This window comes from Tenrec ecaudatus, chromosome 1 (assembly GCF_050624435.1).
Source record: "Tenrec ecaudatus isolate mTenEca1 chromosome 1, mTenEca1.hap1, whole genome shotgun sequence".
Lineage (NCBI taxonomy): Eukaryota > Metazoa > Chordata > Mammalia > Afrosoricida > Tenrecidae > Tenrec > Tenrec ecaudatus.
In genome coordinates, this window is record NC_134530.1 from 22,901,884 (window position 1) to 22,919,813 (window position 17,930).

The window sequence follows — 17,930 nt, forward strand, 5'->3', positions numbered from 1 at the left end:
CCCACAATGCCGCTTCTGCGGTTCCCAAGGGAACCCTCAGGTGGGAAGACGAGAGCACACGGCTCAGAGAAGTCGGCTTGGCCATGGGTCATGACTCGGGTACTGGAGGTCCAGGCCAGGGGTTGGAGGTCCCCTCAGGGCCTGTCTAGGAAGTTAGTTTCCTCCTCCTTGGTATGCGGCTGTGGAGGGCCTTCACTGGGGGGACTCTCAGTGCCATTAAGTAGATGCCAACCTGGAAGATGGGGCAGAAATACCCCTGGATTCCCACCCTTCACTCTTAAAAAAAAATTTTTTTTTATTTAACTTTTTAAAGATCCCTGATTATAATTCAGTGTCATTAGAAGCCAAATTAAGAGGTCTACAAAATTGCACATACAATGCCAGGATTCCTTAAGAGCAACCGGTATATTCTTGCTTTATATAAACCAGGCATTCATAGAACTGCCGCACCTGGGCCCAGGCAGTCTCTGCCTAAAGCGTCTGTGAAACTAGTTGTGAGCAACAGGTCAAGAAAGAGTTTCGGGCACTGTCTGGGGGAAACAGGACCTGTGTGAAGACCAGCCCTTCAGCCCCCAGAGGTCCCCTCCAAGCCCCCACCTGCCCTGTCAGGGGACGTCAGGCCCCTTCTGGTGGTTAGGCTCGGCATTTGAGAAGGTAAAAACTTAGAGGCCACTGTGGTGTGCAAATAGTGCGCCCTTGAAGGGGTGCAAAAGTCCTCAGGCTTGGGAGAAAGGTAGTCACCCCAAGCATCATGAGCCACCTCAGAGTCCTCTCTCCCAGGCCAGCCCAGGGAGTGCCACCGGTTCACAGACAGAGGCCCTGTCCACCCACAGCCACAAGGACCCACCCTCGGGAGGCTCCCCCCTCAAGCCAGTGGCTGCAAACTGGGCTGGTCCTTAGAGGCCCTGGTTGGGGGAGGCCTCGTTCGTGCATTTCAGCCAGGGGTCATGGGCACTCATATATGTGACCAGCCAGGTCATACACAGGAATATTACAGCACACGCATGGCCCAGGGTCTCTGGAACATACTGCCCATCGGGAAGACCCCTGGCTTCCAAGGAGGCAGCTGCGGTCTGGGTGCAGGTGTGCGGGCATTTCCCACACAGACTGAGAGTCTTTGAGAGACCACACCAAGACAAAGAGCTTGCCTTCAAATGGGGGCTTTCTACAACCTTCCAGGAGGGGCTTCTCAGGAAGAGCTCACTCACCCGAAGGAGCCAGCTGGAGGCGTGCGGGTTTATAGACAGAAAGCTCCTCAATCCTGCAGCCGACTCATCATTCCTGTAGCCGACGGCCTGTGGGGGCACCTCACCAGAGAGCCCGCCTCTGTCAGGCAGGGCAGTGATCCCTGCTGTCTGCCAAGTTTCATTTTTTGCTTCAGCACAGATTTAATTGGGCAGGGATGGGTGATTTGGATTTGAGTCACAATTTCCTAAGGATATCAAAATAGGTCTGTTTTTAATATATGCTTATCAATATCCTGATGAGACTCAGAAATCCAGAGCACGTTGTAAACCAACAAGATCTACAGGGGATAGGAGCCGGTTGGAGGGTCTCCGGAGGCAGCAGGAGAGGAGCCGTGTCCTGTGGGTTTGCCCAGGACAGCTGTGTAACTCTTTGTGGCACCAGAAAGTCCCATCTTTCTCCCTCTGAGTGATTAGTGGTTTTGAACTGCTGACCTGAAAATTAGCAGCCCAACACACAACCACTACACCACCAGGACTCTTTGGGGGACTTATAGGCCTCTAAAGGTATGTCCAGTGGGGTCCGGGAAGGGCTACACCAGGCCTTCAGGAGGTCTGGGCCTGTGTCTGCCCGCTGTCTGGCCTAGCTGAACATAAGCACCTGGAAACTGCAGACTCTGTGGATTCTGGATTGAGGTCAGGCCACGGCTGAAGGAGCCACGGGAAAATGCACAGTCACGGGGTCAGCCCAGCCCACGTTTCCCCAGGAAGGAGTGGCCCACCTGGCTCCCAGGGGTGAGGAAGTCCTTTCTCTCACCCTTTGGATCCGTTGACCCAGCGGGGAATCTGGCCCCCAGGCAGGGTCACCCTCAGTCCCGCCCATCAGACTGTGCCCTGCCTCCTGGTGTCTCCCCCAGAATGGGTCTCTTTGCTTGGCCCCTGACTCAGCGACTGTTGGCGGCCCTAGTCTTGTAGAAACCCACCACAATCAACCAGCATGTAGCAGATGGAGCCAGTTCACAGTGTAACCGTATTGTGTTCATTAGCCGAGGGCAGCCATCTGGTACTGACCCAAGTGGGGCCACGTTGCAGCCACTGTAATTGCTCGTGTGACTGCTGTCTTCTGTAACTGGGAAGCCATTGCCATTCACTTTTGAAAGTGCGGAATGATGCGTATACCTCTCCTGTTCTATTTTCGCAGGTCCCATGTGCCCTAGTAGCATCACATCCCCTGCTGTTTGTATCCAAGTTCCCCTTTTCTCCAGACAGTGTGACGCTATCAGCCCTGTTGCCGTGTTTATTCCATAGTTTAAAAACCTTGCACCATGGGTGAACAAGCAAATGTGGTGAAGAAAGCTGATGGTGCCCGGCTATCAAAAGATATAGCGTCTGGGGTCTTAAATGCTTGAAAATAAATAAGCGGCCATCTAGCTCAGAAGCAACAAAGCCCACAAGGAAGAACCCACCAGCCTGTGTGATCACGAGGTTCCGCAGGGATCAGTTATCAGGCATCAAAGAACAAAAAATCCTACCGTTGGCTGCACACCTCCATGATACGATCGCCGAAGACAAACAAGTGCATAAGCAAATGTGACGAAGAAAGCTGATGGTGCCTGACTATCAAAAGAGATAGTGTCTGGGGTCTTAAAGACTTGAAAGTGAGCAAGCAGCCATCTAGCTCAGAAGCAACAGAGCCCACATGGAAGAAGCACACCAGCCTGGGAGATCACGAGGTGTCGAAGGGAAAAGGTATGAGGCATCATCAGAACAAAAAAACTTACCATATTGAATGAAGGGGGAAGTACAGAGTGGAGACCCAAAGCCCATTTGTCGGCCACTGGAGATCCCCTGACAGAGGGGTCTAGGGGAGGAGATGAGTCAGTCAGGGTGTGATGTAGCACAGATGAAGAATACAGCTTTCCTACAGTTCCTAAATGCTTCCTCCCCTCCTACTACCATGATCTGTATTCTACCTTGCAAGTCTGGATAGAGCAGAGGATGTACACTGGTGCAGATAGGAACTGGAGGCACAGGGAATCCAGGGCGGATGATACCTTCAGGACCAGGGTGTGAGGGGCAATACGGGGAGGGTAGAGGGTGAGTGGACTGGAAAGAGGGAACCAATTACAAGGATCTACATGTGACCTTCTCCATGGGGGATGGACAACAGAAAAGGGGGTGAAGGGAGACACCTGACAGGGCAAGATATGACAAAATAATAATTTATAAATTATCATGGGCTCACGAGGGAGGGGGAGCGGGGAGGGAGGGGAAAAAGAGGACTTGATGCAAAGAGCTTAAGTCGAGAGCAAATGGTTTGAAAATGATGACGGCAAAGAATATACAGATGTGCTTTATACAACTGATGTATGTATGGATTGTGATAAGAGTTGTATAAGTCCCTAATAAAATGTGTTTTTTTAATTGGAAGCTTAGAGGCTTTTATATATGAGATTATATCACCTGCAAAAGAGGTTTGTTTCTTTGGGGCAATAAGAATGGCTTCAGTATCTTTCTGCCGTCTTGCAGCTCTGGCTAGCATCCCCAAGACTGTGTTAAGTGAGTAGTGATAAAGGGAAAGCGTCTGGCTCCCATTTGAAGATAGGGATGGTTTCCATTTCTCTCCATTAAGTGAATTGCTGGCTGTTGTTTTTCACGTATATGACCTTTATTGTGTGCAAAAATTTTCCCTTAATTCCTATTCTATTGTATTCTTTCATTAAACAATAGATGTTGAACTTTATAAAAAAAAACAACAAAATTGCACCGTAAGCACTAGGGGACAAGGGAGAATTAAGCTGTAGCCACCATGTGAGTGTGGCCAGTAAGGTCTTATTAACATTCATGAAAGTTGCGTGTGGGTTACGTGATCTGGTCTGGGCACTGCAGTCTGTTTGCACACCCCTGATTTTGGAGAAATGACCCATATGTCATCACACCAGCAGGAGCTACCATTGGCTGATTCCCCACAGGTGGCTCTGGCTCCCTTGGCCACACAGAAGAGGGTTCAGTGCAGCCGGACCACCTCCATTCCCAGACCGAGGATCCAGCTACCTCTTGGCCTCTCCCTTCAAAGACCCTGTCATCTGGAGTTTTCCCCCCAAACACATCCCTTCTGTCTGTCCATCCATCTCAAGGCACAGGCAGGGCAGGAGGCTTCACAACCATCCATTCAGCCACTACTGAATGTGGAAGCCCTTCACCGTCTCCTGATCCCCCACTCCTGGTGAGGTGGGTTGGTAGCCGCATTACAGAGGGTGAAGGTCAGGGTCAGAGAGCAGCCAGACATCCTAGGGTGGCATGGGCCACGGGGGCAGGATGTGGAAGAATGAGCCTGGCCACCTACCAGAAGACTCCCACCAAACTCACTGCCATCAGGGCAATTGCAACTATGGGGACTCCATAGAAGGTAGGGTGGAATTTCCCCTATGACTGTTACTCATTCCAGAAGTAGAAAGGCTTTTACCCAAGGAGCCGCTGTTGGGTTTGAACTGCTGACGTTAGTGGTGAATGCCTAACCACTACCAACAGGGCTCCTGGTTCCCTTTCACTCCTACTCATTTCGCCTCCGCCCCCTGTGTTGCCTGGCGCGGCCTCTAGTGGACAAAAAGAGAGCTGCAGCCCATCTTCTCCCCTGCACACCAGATCCCCTCTCCTGGGCCCTTGCCAAGTTCCTCTGCCAGCGCCAAAGTTCCTCTACCTGAGCTCACTCGTTCTTGGGTCTCCCCAAGACCACCTCTGGGAGGTGTTATCCCCCTGGGAAGCCCTGCCGTGTCACCACAAGGACTATGAACACAAAGCACAACCTCTTGGCTTAGTCCCAGGCTCTGCCACCTTCGTCACCGCTCACCCTCACAGCCTGTTTCCAGCTAGACCCAGGATGTCTGCTTCTGCAGGTCTTGCTGAGCGCTAAGCTTGTGTGCCTCAAGCATTCTGCCAGGGCCAATGCTGCCCTCCAGCCCCGGCAGTGCAGCGAGCGGGCGAGTCCCACGCTGGGGTGGGGATTTGCGTGAGGGCTGTGCCCTTCCAACAAGCTTCCACTGACCAGGAAATGATCCGGGCCCCCAATGCAGGTGCCACAAAACCTACTCTGGTCCAGGAAAAGGAAACTGAAACTCTCTGCTTCCCATTGGCAGGCCCATGACTCACAGGGAGCCTCAAAGGCCTCTACTCAGCCATTGGCTAGCGTGGCCCCTATGTTAATTAAGGAGGCAGTCCTAGAAAGTTCCAGTCTTGTTCTGCCCTGACTGAGGCTGTAGATCACAGAGCTAAAATGTTTCATTTCTCATACCGTCTTCTACCCACGTTCACTGATGAAGAGAGCTACAGCAAGAAGACAGGCTGCAATTGGAAAGTGGTGGCGAAAGTGGTGTTGGTTCTGCTTATCTTAGTGGGTTTGGTAGTGCCCTTGGTCATTTTTGCCATCAGGGCCAACAGCCCAGCCTGCACCGATGGCCTCAAGGCCCAGGCCGCATGTCAAAACAAGACCCACCACCTGGAAGAGCAGCTGTCCCAGGCCAAGAAGTACTATGAGCAGTCTCAGGCTCAGCTGAACTCCTGCAGCCAGCAAGTGGTGAGTCCCTGCGAGCTTTTGCTAGTGCTGATAGCAGACCTCACGGGGGCTGTAACAAGCAGAAATCCAGGGTCTTCCCTTGTCGGAGCTTAGAAGCCTGAATTCTATCCTCACCGGGGAAAGGCTCTCTCTTTCTCTGTGGCTCCAGGGGAAGGTCCCTCCCTTCCTCCTTTCAACATCTGTGGACTCAGCGGTCCGTGGAGTTCGTGGTGTCTCTAGGCGTCTCTGTTTTCCAGGGTCTAGAAGGTTCTCAGTCCACAGCCCTCGCTGGCTCCCAGCTCCTCTTTCTTCGGGGCCGTGAGACAACCTCCCTGCCGGCTGCGCCCATTCTCTCACCTGTCATCCCTTGCAAGATAGAAAGTATGAGTGATGAGGGAGGTTTGGCTGGGGTCCAGGGAGGTATCCCAAAGTAAGGCTGCTTCAGCATAACCTGGTGGCCTCAAGTCTATTCTGACTGTGAGCTGAGTGATTTCACTTACAGCAGTTAGAAAAGCCCCCTTCCAAAGGGCAGGTGGCCACACCGACAGGTGTTTGAGTGGGGACGGTTCAGTCCATGATGGTGGCTGCAGCTCCTACCAGGGCTCCGTGCTTTGGAAGGGAAGGATCCTAGATGCTCTCCCTGGAAGTCCCCACTGCATGGAGGCTGATGATGGGGTACACCTGAAATCCATCCTGTGTCTTGGGAAGCTAGGGCCTGGGGCACTTCCAAAGTCTCTCCAGAGTGTTCAGGTGGGGTGGGGCTTTAACATTCCCCAGAGCACCCAAATCAGGAGCCTCAGTTTGTTACCATCCAAAATGTCAGCTTGAGGCCCCATTGACTGTGGCCAATTCCACCAATCAAGACAGCGGAGTGGGAGGTGCTAGTTTCTGAGCCTGGTGAGGTGGGGAGTGGGAGGTCATGGTTGTGCATGGGTACAAGCTGGGGGCGTCCAGTCCTCAGATTCAGCCCCGCTGGGCCCACAAGATCAGAGTCTTTATAGATGAGGAAAGAGTCAAGGAGACATTGCCAGAGCAGGCAAGAGCCCGCAATCAGAGAATTTCTCTTCCTGAAAGATAAGGTGTTAGAACGTCGTTCATGGTCATGTCAGGGAGTCCAATGATCTTGTTACATCTCCCCTGGAGGGAGGATGTTTACTGTGCTCATGAGAACTTGCAGGGAGTCCTGATGGACTCCTGGGCTTAAAGTTAGGGCCACTCATCACAGGCTGGCCATTCAAACCCACCAGCTACTCCTTGGCAGCAAGACGAGGCTGTCTGTCATCTTGAATGTAGAGTCTTTGAAGCCCAACAAGCAGTTCAACTCCATCCAATAGAGTCACTCTGGAACGCCCGCCTTTTCCCCACCCCTGTGAACCTGAGAGTCAATGTGACCACTTTCTGGCTGAAGATGTGTGTGGCCAGTTGGTCAGGAAGTCACTGAAGTGGCTTCCTGCCTAGTACGCAGGCTCTGCTATTCCCCAGTGCCCAGGGTATCCCTTTCTACTTGAACTTGGGGAAATGTACAAGTGTGGGGGAACTTGAAACTGCCATCAGTCGTCATTCCTGGGGGAACAGGAATCCCCACTAGGGATTGGGTCTGGGGCTCTCGCCAGGGCCTGAAGAAGGGGGCCCTTGAAATGTACACTGAATTCCTGGGAGATGGAAGCTGCGTTCGAGAAGTGGGGGGCTGGGGAAGTTTGAAGTCTCCATTAGACTCACACTTGATCTTAGGACTTGCCCTGGGGCTGGGGCTTGGAGAGGAACACTGACCCATGGACTGGCAGTTTCTGTGAGGGTGGGGGTCCAATCTGCCTGTTTCCCTTTGTTCCAGGCAGCCCTGGAAGAGGGAGTGGTTGTGACCATTCTTTGGAGCTGGAGACTGAGGTGCAGAGAGAGTTGGAGGGGAATTGAAAAGGGACTTAGACCAAACCCCCTCTGTCTCCAGCCCCTTGAGAAAAGGACCAGAGCCCAGGGGCAGTGGCAAATGTCCCTAAGCCAGGGATCCCCTTTCTTTGGTGTTTAAAAAAATGATGAAACACACACCATGCGGATTCCACGATTTTCACCATCTTTCAAGTGTCCTTCGAGTGGTGGGAAGCACCTTGGCATATTGCACACCATCCCCACTGCGTGTGCCCTCAACTCTTTATTCATCTCAAACCCAGGAACCCACGCGCCTCGCCCACCAACCCCTTTCTCTCCTCCTCCCTCAGCGACCAGCAACGGACTTTCTGCCTCTGTGGTCTGCATGTTCTCCCCTGCGGTGTGCCTTTGCCTTCCTTCACTGGGCACCACGTTGTCCAGGTTCTTCCCGCGGTAGCATGCCCGTGAGGTCCTTTCTGTTACCCCCTGAGTAATGCCCCCTTGCATGCCCACAGCAGTCTGCCTCTCAGTCTCCTGCTGGGGAACGCTTAGGGGTGTTTTTTTCTCTTTTCTTCTTGTGGTTAGTTCAAGGACTGTCTGTTGGCCTTCAGGAGTGTTTTCCAGTCTAGTCTGTTGGAGCACCATGTCCTGGCCCCCACATCTACCTTCAGCATTCCCTGGAGACTTCGTTGCTCCATTCCCTTGCTGTTCTGGTGCACCCCATTAAATGGAAGTTTTTAGGGGGTCTTTGGCTGTGGTGAGTAATGTTGCAATGAACAATGGTGTGTAAGTGTCTGCTCACGTTCTTGCTTCCAGTCCTTGGAGGTAGAGGCAGACTTGGCAGTGGTATTGCTGGGCCGGCTGGTCATTTTGTGTTTAAGATTTTGGGGGCCACCACCTTGATTATGACAGTGACAGCACTATTATTACGCGCCCTCCTGAGTGTCTCCAGGTTCCAAATGCTCGACCTTCTCACTAAGGCTGACATGGGCCATGTGAGTTAGCGTTGTTCCTGGGCTCTGTCTTCGGATCCAGCATCTCTCATCGGATCCACATGACGCTGCCCCACCGGCCTGTGTTTTTCCTGAATTGTGAATCATTACATGTAGCTTCTGGCATCTGAAGAGGGGCTAATGGGCTAGTATTGGACTCATGGACTATATCAGAGTTCTGGACTTGAGTTGGACAGGGCTGGGATGCGTCACTGGCATATAATTACTTCTTGATTTAAAGCTCTTTCTCAAACATCTGTAGGTGCCTCTGGATTTGTTTCTCTAGTCAACCTGCCCTAACACACCTGCAACCTCCTAACTCAGGCACTGCCTCGGAGGTGTGACTACTTCCTGCTGAAAGTGGACACTGTAGAGAATGTCCTCACTCCCTGCTGCTCTGAGTCCTGCCCCCATGTGGCTCCTGTGAGAATTCCTCTTGTCGAGGGTCTTCCACTGTAGCTACCCCTGGACTTTCCCAACACATGGGCCTTAGGTTTCACTGGCTCTTGTTTTTCTCCTAGTTTCTTAAGACTACCATTAAATTATCAATTGAGCATCGTCTGTTTTTTCTTTCTTTCTTTCTTTTTTTTTTTTTTTACAAAATGTAAGTGTTTATAGCTATGAATTTCTCTCAGAATGCTACTTTTGCTACATCCCATGAATTTTAGTATCTTCGGTTTCCAAGTTCATTTTCTAATGTTTCGCATTGACCTTCTGGTTAAGAGCTTATCACTTAATTTCCACCCTGTAACATTTCCAGTATTTCTGCTGCTACTGATTTCTCATTGCATTCCACTGTGCTTGGAGAAGATGTTTTGAATGAATGCAATCTATTTAAATTTATTAACATTTATTGTGTGGTCTAAACTATGGTCAAATTGGGAAGATGTTCTATGTGACATTGAGAGGACTGTGTAAAGTTTCTCATCTGTTTCTTATGTCCCAGGCGCAATTGGTGACTTCCCTGAAAGCAGAGAAGACTCAGGTCCAGGAGTTACAGGCCCAAATGAAGAAGCTTGTGGGTGAGCAGGGGAAATGGAGTAGTGTTGAAGGGAGGGGTGGGGTGGGAACAGAGCCCTAACCATACAGTGAGGGAAGGCTTGGGTCATATGAGGGGCAGGTCTGTATCAGGGGAGTGTCAGGCTGTTGGCAGTCCAGGTTCTGGAGAAGGTGTGAGGCAGGGTTTCAGGGTTGGTTTGGGACAGAGGGGAGCAACCGGAATCCCTTGGAGGATGGGAAAGGAATTCAATGTTGTTCCCAAGTGGGGCCATGTTGGGTTTGGGATCAAGTCTTCTAAGGGCCAAGGGGGGTCCAAGTTGGGTAAGAACACAGGGTGGAAATGGCCTTGCTTATCACTCCCCCCCCCCCCCCCATCACACACAGAAAAGACCCAGAAACTGGCCAAGGATTTGCAGGAGAAGGAAGAACAGCTCAGGTCAGTGAGCCCCTCGATCATACCCTTGTGACCCTAGTCTATCTTCCTCCAAGATCTGTGGCCCCTTCCAGCCCCAAATCCCTATTGCCCAGGGGGTAAATTTGAAGTCCAGATGGGCAGCCCATGGACAAGGTACTACAGCCCATGGGTGGCCGAGCCTCTCTTCCAAGCCCTATGACTCTGGATTGGGAACTAGAGCTGCTTACTGTGTTCCCCATCTCCATCCCAGAAAACAGAAAGAAGCTTCAGACCAGAACAACACCAGAAACTCTTGCAGCTCCTCGGTGGCCTCCGGGCCCCTGCTGCTCCTGTCCCTGGGTCTTGCGGTTGTGCTGCCCTGGGGTCCCATATCCCAGGCACTCTGAGGTGAGGCGGGGAGGAGGCCCTGGGAAAAAGAACAGTGGGAGGGGTGGTAAGAAACACTGTGGGGTCAGGGACTTGGGTGTAGGGGTCAGGGAAAGGGTGTTGGCGCAATGAAGAGGGATGGGATTTAGGAGGGTGGGCTTACCCTGCCTGAAGCCTGTCTTGAATTTCTCTCATTGTGTTTCTCAGGTTGATGCCTTGATGATGGTCCATTTCCAGTCTGTTGCCTCCTTAGAGGACCCCTTGATGTGGCTGACCTTGGGAGAGGCAAAGGAGAGTTATAGGGAGCACAGGGGTGGTATAATGGAAGGAACAGGGTATTATTCTAGGAGACCTGATGTAGTATGATAGGGTAGAGTGTTACTGTATTCTCGGGGAATGGGGTACCAGTGGAGAGCACAGGGTGCCATTAGAGGGCCCAGAGCAGCCCAGGGTTCAGAGTTAGACAAGCTGAACACAGGTGGCTTCCTGCAGAGCTGGCAGGGCATGAGCTATCTGAGGTGGGAGCATGGGGTGGGGCTGCCTGAGTCTTTGTTGTGTGGTCATTGGGAATGTCACTCTATTCTATGTCTTCAGGCTCCAAAACATAATAAAACCTTCCTGTGAGGGAAAACCAGGCTGTGCAATGTGTGGTCTGTCGCTGTGTCAGCGATGTTGGGCTGGGGTCGGTGCAGAAGGAACTACTGTGTGACCCCCCCCCATCCCACAGAGAGCGAGGTCTATAAGGAAAGTGGATCACAGTGTGACCCCCACGCAGAGAATAAGGTCAATCAGGAAAGCGGATTACATTGTGACCCACACAGAGAGTAAGGTCAATCAGGAAAGTGGATCACAGTGTCACACACACACACACACACACACACACACACACACACACACAGAGTAAGCTCCATCAGGAAAGTGAATCACAGTGTGACCCACACAGAGAGTAAGGTATATCAGAAAGGTGGATCACACAGGCTGCTGGAGAGAGCCTGGCAGAGGTTGGCGGGCAGTAGGGCAGGTTAATGGTAGCTCTCAGGGTTCGCAGGCAATATGGTGGGCCGCAGGGTTAAAGAACCAAAGGTCAATGAGATTGAGGCAGGCCTCAGAGCAGCAAGGAGTGAGGAAGTCCTCTACCGTGTCCACTTATAGACATGAAGTAGTCACACCCCTGAGGCTGTGACTGAGTTAGGAGGTTGCAGTTTGTGTTAGCCCATGAGGACTAGAGACATAACTCCAGAGACACCTATAGATGTGTGAGAAAGAGCTTCAAATGGAGATGTAAGTAGATGTCAAGGAAGCATCCCAGCCCTGTCCAACGCAAGTCCAGAAGTCTGGTGTAGACCATAAGTCCAATCCTAGGCCATCTGTCCTTCTTCAGACTCGAGCAGCCACATGCAATGATGCAGAATGCAGGAATATCACAAGCCCGTGGGGCAGCGTCATGTGGGTCCAATGGCGGTGAAGCATCACAGGGCTTTGGCACACCCAGGGTCCGCCAGGAGGAAGGGAAGGCAGAGAGAGAAGAGCAGGTTCCCAGGCCCCTCCTCATGAGAAGGCCCCACCCACAGGAGGCACCATCAGGCTGTGACCTCATTGACAGGTTGAATAGCACACCTACGCTTTTATGTGTCTTCACGTTGGTGGGAACCTATGCAAACACTGCACATTTCCTCCTGGTCTCCCCCGAGCTGCTTGCCTGCTCACCACAGACCCTTCCCGGAGGCGCTCACACTCGGTTAGGCTGCCTCATGTGTTGACCTGGACTGCCAATCTGTTGAGGATCCTGGTCCAGCCAATTGACAGGAAACCTAACTATCACAGCCCCAACATCTGGGCATCCCCTGGCATGATGTGGATGTGTCCATTCTCTAGAATGTTCCCAGGGTCCCTCCCTCATCTCCCCTCCTCTCTCTCCCTTCTCCTTCCTCACAGGCACTCTCTGGGCTGCCACCACTCACAATGAGGGTGTTAGCCTCGCTCACTTGCTATGGCTCAAGGTGCAGATGTGCAAACAGGCTGACACAAGGGGTCATCCTGGATCCCATCCTCCCACAGGAAGAAGGGGCTGGATTTGGAACCTGGGTCTGTGGAAAGACAGGCAGGCCAGGCCTCGGTCATACTGACCCCTCTCTTCTGTGCCCTGAGCATTTATTCAGCCTGCAGACCAGTCCTGGGAAGCCCTCCTGAAGCGGGCACTTCTGCAAAAACTGAGTTCAAGACCATTCACCCATTGCCTAGATCCTCCTGGGCTCTGAGTGTCTGGTTTCTCTGGGCTGTCTTCCTTCTTGAATCCCCACTTTTGTCTATCTTCTTATCCCTAGCTCCCGGGTTAGTACGTGGAATTCCCCAAATCCCTCATGGGCCTGCCCCTGGAATGAACAATTGCAGCTCCGCACCTCCCACCTTCCCCAATGGCACGGTCCCATAGTCGCCTCCTCCACAGCAGCTCCCCTCCACCTAGTGCATCCACCCCCCCCACCACCACCCCTCTTCCCCTGGGACCTCACCCTGAACTCTTCTCTGGGTTTTGGCCTTGCCAAGCTTCTTCCTGCCACCTGCCTCTCCCTGAGGCCAACCTGTCAAGGAAAGCCTGGCCTTGCTCTGAAATGTCCCAGTCTCCACACTGGCTGTTTCAGCTGCAGAGGGATTTGGTTTGTGGGACAAAGTAGCTGGCGCTGCTGGAAGGACAAACCTATCTGGACTGGAAGAAGGAAGAGCAAGACTTCGGACATGCTGTGAAGGGAGTCAGTCTCTGGAGAAAGACATGTGTGGTCAAGTGGAGGGAGAGTGCAAGAGAGGAAGGCCTCGACAGGATGGATGGACACAGCGGCTGCATCAGTGGGCTCAGGCTTGGAATTGTGAGGATGGCCCAGGACCATGCAGTGTTTTGTTCTGTGGCGCATAGGTGGCTATGGGTCGGAACTGACCCCAAAGCACTGAACAACGAAACCTGCCTCCTGAAGGCATGACCTTCAGATCCTGCCCACGGAACACAACCTCACTACTATGGAGTCACTACTGACTCAAAGCGACCCTATAGGGCAAGGTTTAACTGTTTATAGGAGTAGAAAGCCCTGTCTGTCTCACGTGGAGCAGCTGGTGGTTTCAAACTGCCAACTCAGGGAAGAGCAGTCCTATGCCACCCGTCTCATATTAACATCCTTGCAGATCCCACCCCAGGCGGTGATTGACTGAAATAAGTAGTACCCCATTCAGCCAAGTGTTTCGCAGCCTGCCCACATGCTCCAAGCCTGCCCCTCGCTCACTTGCGTTCCCACAGCCCCGCCTCCCGGACCACACAGGCTCCACCCTCGGCCTCAACCTTGGCCTAGATTGAGCTGCCTTTTCTCCTCCTGTGGCAGGCTTTGCAAGGCGGGTTTGCATATTGTTTTTTGAGGCCATTTATAGTCGGTTTTGAGGCAGGTTCGGAAGGGGGTGATTCTTGGAGCCCCATATCTCAAGTGGGAATGACTGTTGAATTTCCAGACACCCACACTGTGCTCTCAGTTAACCTCTGAACTTGGGGGTTTGAGGTAATTTTCTTTTTTAATTGTTTTATTAGGAGCTCATACAACTCTTATCACAATCCATACATCCATCAATTGTGTAAAGCACATCTGTACATTCATTGTCCTCATCATTTTGAAAGCATTTGATTTCCACTTAAGCCCTAGGCATCAGGTCCTCTTTTTCCCCACTCCCTCCCCGCTCCCTCACCCTCATGAGACCTTCATAATTAATAAATTATTATTTCGTCATATCCTGTTGTGTCCGATGTCTCCCTTTACCCCCTTTCCTATTGTCTGTCCCCCAGGGAGGAGGTCACAGGTAGATCTTTGTAATTGGTTTCCTCTTTCCAACCCACTCTCCCTCTACCCTCCCAGTATCGCCCCTCCAACCCCTGGACCTGAAGGTATCATCCGCCCTGGATTACCTGTGCCTCCAGCTCCTATCTGCACCAGTGTACATCCTCTGGTCTAGCCAGACTTGCAAGGTAGAATTCAGATCATGATAGTAGGGGGAGAGGAAGCATTTAGGAACTAGAGGAAAGCTGTATTCTTCATCAGTGCTACATCGCACCCTGACTGACTCATCTCCTCCTCCAGACCCCTCTGTGAGGGGATCTCCAGTGGCCGACAAATGGACTTTGGGCCTCCACTCGGCACTTCCCCCTTCATCTCTATGGTAAGATATATTTTTTTCAAATGATGCCTTATACCTGATCCCTTCGACATCTTGTGATCGCACAGGCTGGTGTGCTTCTTCCATGTAGGCTTTGTTGCTTCTGAGCTAGATGGCCGCTCTTTTACCTTCAAGCCTTTAAGACCCCAGATCCTATACCTTTTGATAGCCGGGCACTATCAGCTTCCTTCGCCACATTTGCTTATGCATCCGTTGGTCCTCAGTGATTGTATCATGGAGGTGTGCACCCAATGATATGGTGGTTTGTTCTTTGATGTCTGACAACTGATCCCTTCGAAACCTCGTGATCGCACAGGCTGGTGTGTTCTTCCATGTGGGCTTTGTTGCTTCTGAGCTAGATAGCCACTTGTTTATCTTCAAGTCTTTAAGACCCCAGACGCTATATTTTTTGATAGCTGGGCACCATCAGCTTTCTTCACCACATTTGCTTATTCACCCACTTTGTCTTCAGTGGTTGTGTCGGGAGGGTGAGCATCATAGAATGCCAATTTAATAGAAGAAAGTATTTGTGCATTGAGGGATTACTTGAGTGGAGGCCCAATGTCTTTCCGCTACCTTAATACTAAACTTATAAATATAGGCACATAGATCTATTTCCCCATCCTCATATATATGTACATGTGTTTTTCTATAACCGTATAAATGCCCTTTTCCTCCCAGCTCTTTCCTCTATTTCCTTCAACTTTCCTCTTGTCCCACTATCATGCTCCGTCCCCACCTGGGTTTCAGCAATTCATCTTCATTACATTACCCTTGATCATGCCCTACCAGGCCTCCCACACCCACCTCACCACCAAATTGTGTCACTTGCTATTCCCTTGTCCCTGCGCTTGTTAACACCACTTCCTTACCCCCCCCCCACCTCCCCCTATCCCATTTCTCCCTGGAACTATTGGTTCTGTTGGTTTTCCTCCATATTTTTTTATCCAGCCTAACTTATTTAGACATACCTGCGAAGTTAATAACATGCACAAAAACAAAACAGAGCAAAAACAAGCAACAATATACAACAAAACAATTACAAACGACTGACAAGGAACAAACAAAGCACAATAAAGAAAAGCTTGTAGAGCGGCCATCTAGCTCAGAAGCAATAAAGCCCACATGGAAGAAGCACACCAGCCTGTGTGATCACGAGGTGCCAAAGGGACCAGGTATAAGGCATCATGCAAAAAAAAAAAAAAAAGAATATATATATATATACCATAGTGTAATGAAGAGGGAAGTGCAGAGTGGAGACCCAAGGCCCAAGTGTCGGCTACTGGAGATCCCCTCATAGAGGGGTTTAGGAGAGGAGATGGGTCAGTCAGGGTGCGAGGTAGTACCGATGAAGAACACAGCTTTCCCCCAGATCCTGGATGCTTCCTCCCACCAACTGCCATGATCTGGTTTCTACCTTGCAGGACTGGATAGGGCAGAGGTTGTACACTGGTTCATGTGGGGGCTGGAGGTACAGGGAATCCAGGGTGGACGATACCTTCAGGACCAGGGGTGTGAGGGCGGTGCTGGGAGAGTGGAGGGTGAGTGGGTTGGAAAGGGGGAACTGATTGCAGGGATCCGCATGTGACCTCCTCCCTGGGAGATGGACAGCAGGGAAGGGATGGAGGGGAGACTCCGGATAGGGCAAGATATGACAAAATAACAATCTATAAATTATCAAGGGCTCATGAGGGAGGGGGTAGTGGGGAGGGAGGGGAAAAAAAAAGAGGACCTGATGCAGCGGGCTTAAGTGGAGAGCAAATGCTTTGAGAATGATTGGGGCAGGGAATGTGCAGATGTGCTTTATACAATTGATGTATGTATATGTATGGATTATGATAAGAGTTGTATGAGCCCCTAATAAAATGTAAACAAACAACAAAAAAGAAAAGCTTGTAGTTAGTTCAAGGGTCATTGTGGCCTTTTAGGAGTGTTTTCTAGTCCAGTCTGTTGGGGCACAACGCCCTGGCCCCAAAGTCCACCTTCACCATTCCCTGGGGACCTTGCCGCTCCATTCCCTTGCTGTTCCGCTGCACTCCCCCAGTGCTTTGCCTTGGTGTGGTAGGATCAGGTCAGGCACAATTCCCACACTGTGTCTCTGGTGCTGTCCCCCGCAGGGCCATGGGTCACTGAGGGGCATGATGTCTCATAGTGGGGCTGGCCATGTGGTCCTGTCTGTGGACTGGCTGTTATAATTGGGGTGAGCATCCTCAGTGACTGGTGGGCCAGGATGTGCTTCACTCTCTCCAACTTCCTCTTCATCTGCTCCCGTGTGCTCCGATCACATATGACTCTCTCCCGGAGCTGCAGAATTCAATGTCGCCCTTTGAAACATTTTCTTCTGGGTGGAGGGGCAGGCATCCACTAAATACTTGGTATTCGGGCCAGCCTCCCAGACCTCTCCACTGGTTCCCTACTCCACGCCGGAATGTTGCATTCACACCTTGAGGCACTGGGTTGAAGTTTGGTCCCTCTTTCCCTGTGGAGATATAAACAATACCCTCCCTTTGGGTGGGTTAGTGCCCCATGCCCCCACTCCCCTTTTCTTCCTTATATTCATCCTCTTTTTTTCCCCTTTCCCCACCTCCTCCCCAGTTGTCTACCATGTGCATCCCTGGATTTGATCTGCTCTCTCCCATACTACACGGTCCTCACCCCAAGAATGTTTGTATACAGTAGCTTTTTCCCTATGCCCCTTTTGCATTGTTTATTTTTAATACTTACCTCAGTGGGCTCATGTTGTACTTGTCCTTTTGTACCTGACTTACTTTGCTTAGCATGATTTCTTCCAGTTCTTCCCATACCGCTATGTGCTTCATACATTCATCACTGATTTTTAGCATTGCGTAGTACTCCATTGTATGTATATACCACAGTTGTTTAATCCAATCGTCAGTTGATGGAAATTTGGGTTGCTTTCAATTCCTTGCCATTGTGAACTGTGCTGCAATGAACATTGGAGCACAGATGTCTGGCCTTGGTTTGTTTCTTGCCTCCTCTGGGTGCATGTCCAGTAGGGTGATTGCTGGGTCCTACGTTAACTCGATTTTCATCTGTTTTAGGTATCGCCAGTTCGATTTCCATAGTGGTCATACATAATTACACACCCACCAGCATTGGATGAGAGTTCCTGTCTCCCCACAGCCCCTCCAACACTTGCTGCTTTCTGATTTTTTTTAATTGGGCTATCTTTGAGGGTGTTAGGTGGTATCTCTTTGTTGTTTTAATTTGCATTTCTCTTATGGCTAAAGATCGGGAACATTTTCTCATATGTTTCTTGGCCATTCGGATTTCTGGCCCTCTTCCACTTCTGTTCAAGTCCTTTGCCCACCTCTCAAGTAGGGCAATTAGTTTTTTTTCTTTTTGAAAGCTAT

General features: G+C 51.1%; 1 protein-coding gene across 1 annotated transcript; it reads left to right on the top strand.

Annotated features, from left to right (window-relative positions):
• Positions 1–5,437: 5,437 nt before the first annotated feature.
• LOC142432550 (bone marrow stromal antigen 2-like) lies at positions 5,438–10,969 on the top strand. The gene is made up of 5 exons (XM_075537783.1): positions 5,438–5,757; positions 9,538–9,613; positions 9,975–10,026; positions 10,256–10,392; positions 10,579–10,969. Exons 1-4 carry the CDS (start codon positions 5,458–5,460, stop codon positions 10,389–10,391), a joined length of 564 nt encoding a protein of 187 aa, XP_075393898.1. The 5' UTR covers positions 5,438–5,457; the 3' UTR covers position 10,392; positions 10,579–10,969.
• The last annotated feature ends 6,961 nt before the right edge of the window (positions 10,970–17,930 follow it).

Bases quoted from the DNA above. Each gene is read 5' to 3' on its own strand.
- LOC142432550 (XM_075537783.1), top strand. From the start codon at position 5,458: ATGTTTCATTTCTCATACCGTCTTCTACCCACGTTCACTGATGAAGAG. The intron at 9,614-9,974 runs GTGAGCAGGGGA...CATCACACACAG, and splicing joins CCAAATGAAGAAGCTTGTGG to AAAAGACCCAGAAACTGGCC. The intron at 10,027-10,255 runs GTCAGTGAGCCC...TCTCCATCCCAG, and splicing joins GAGAAGGAAGAACAGCTCAG to AAAACAGAAAGAAGCTTCAG.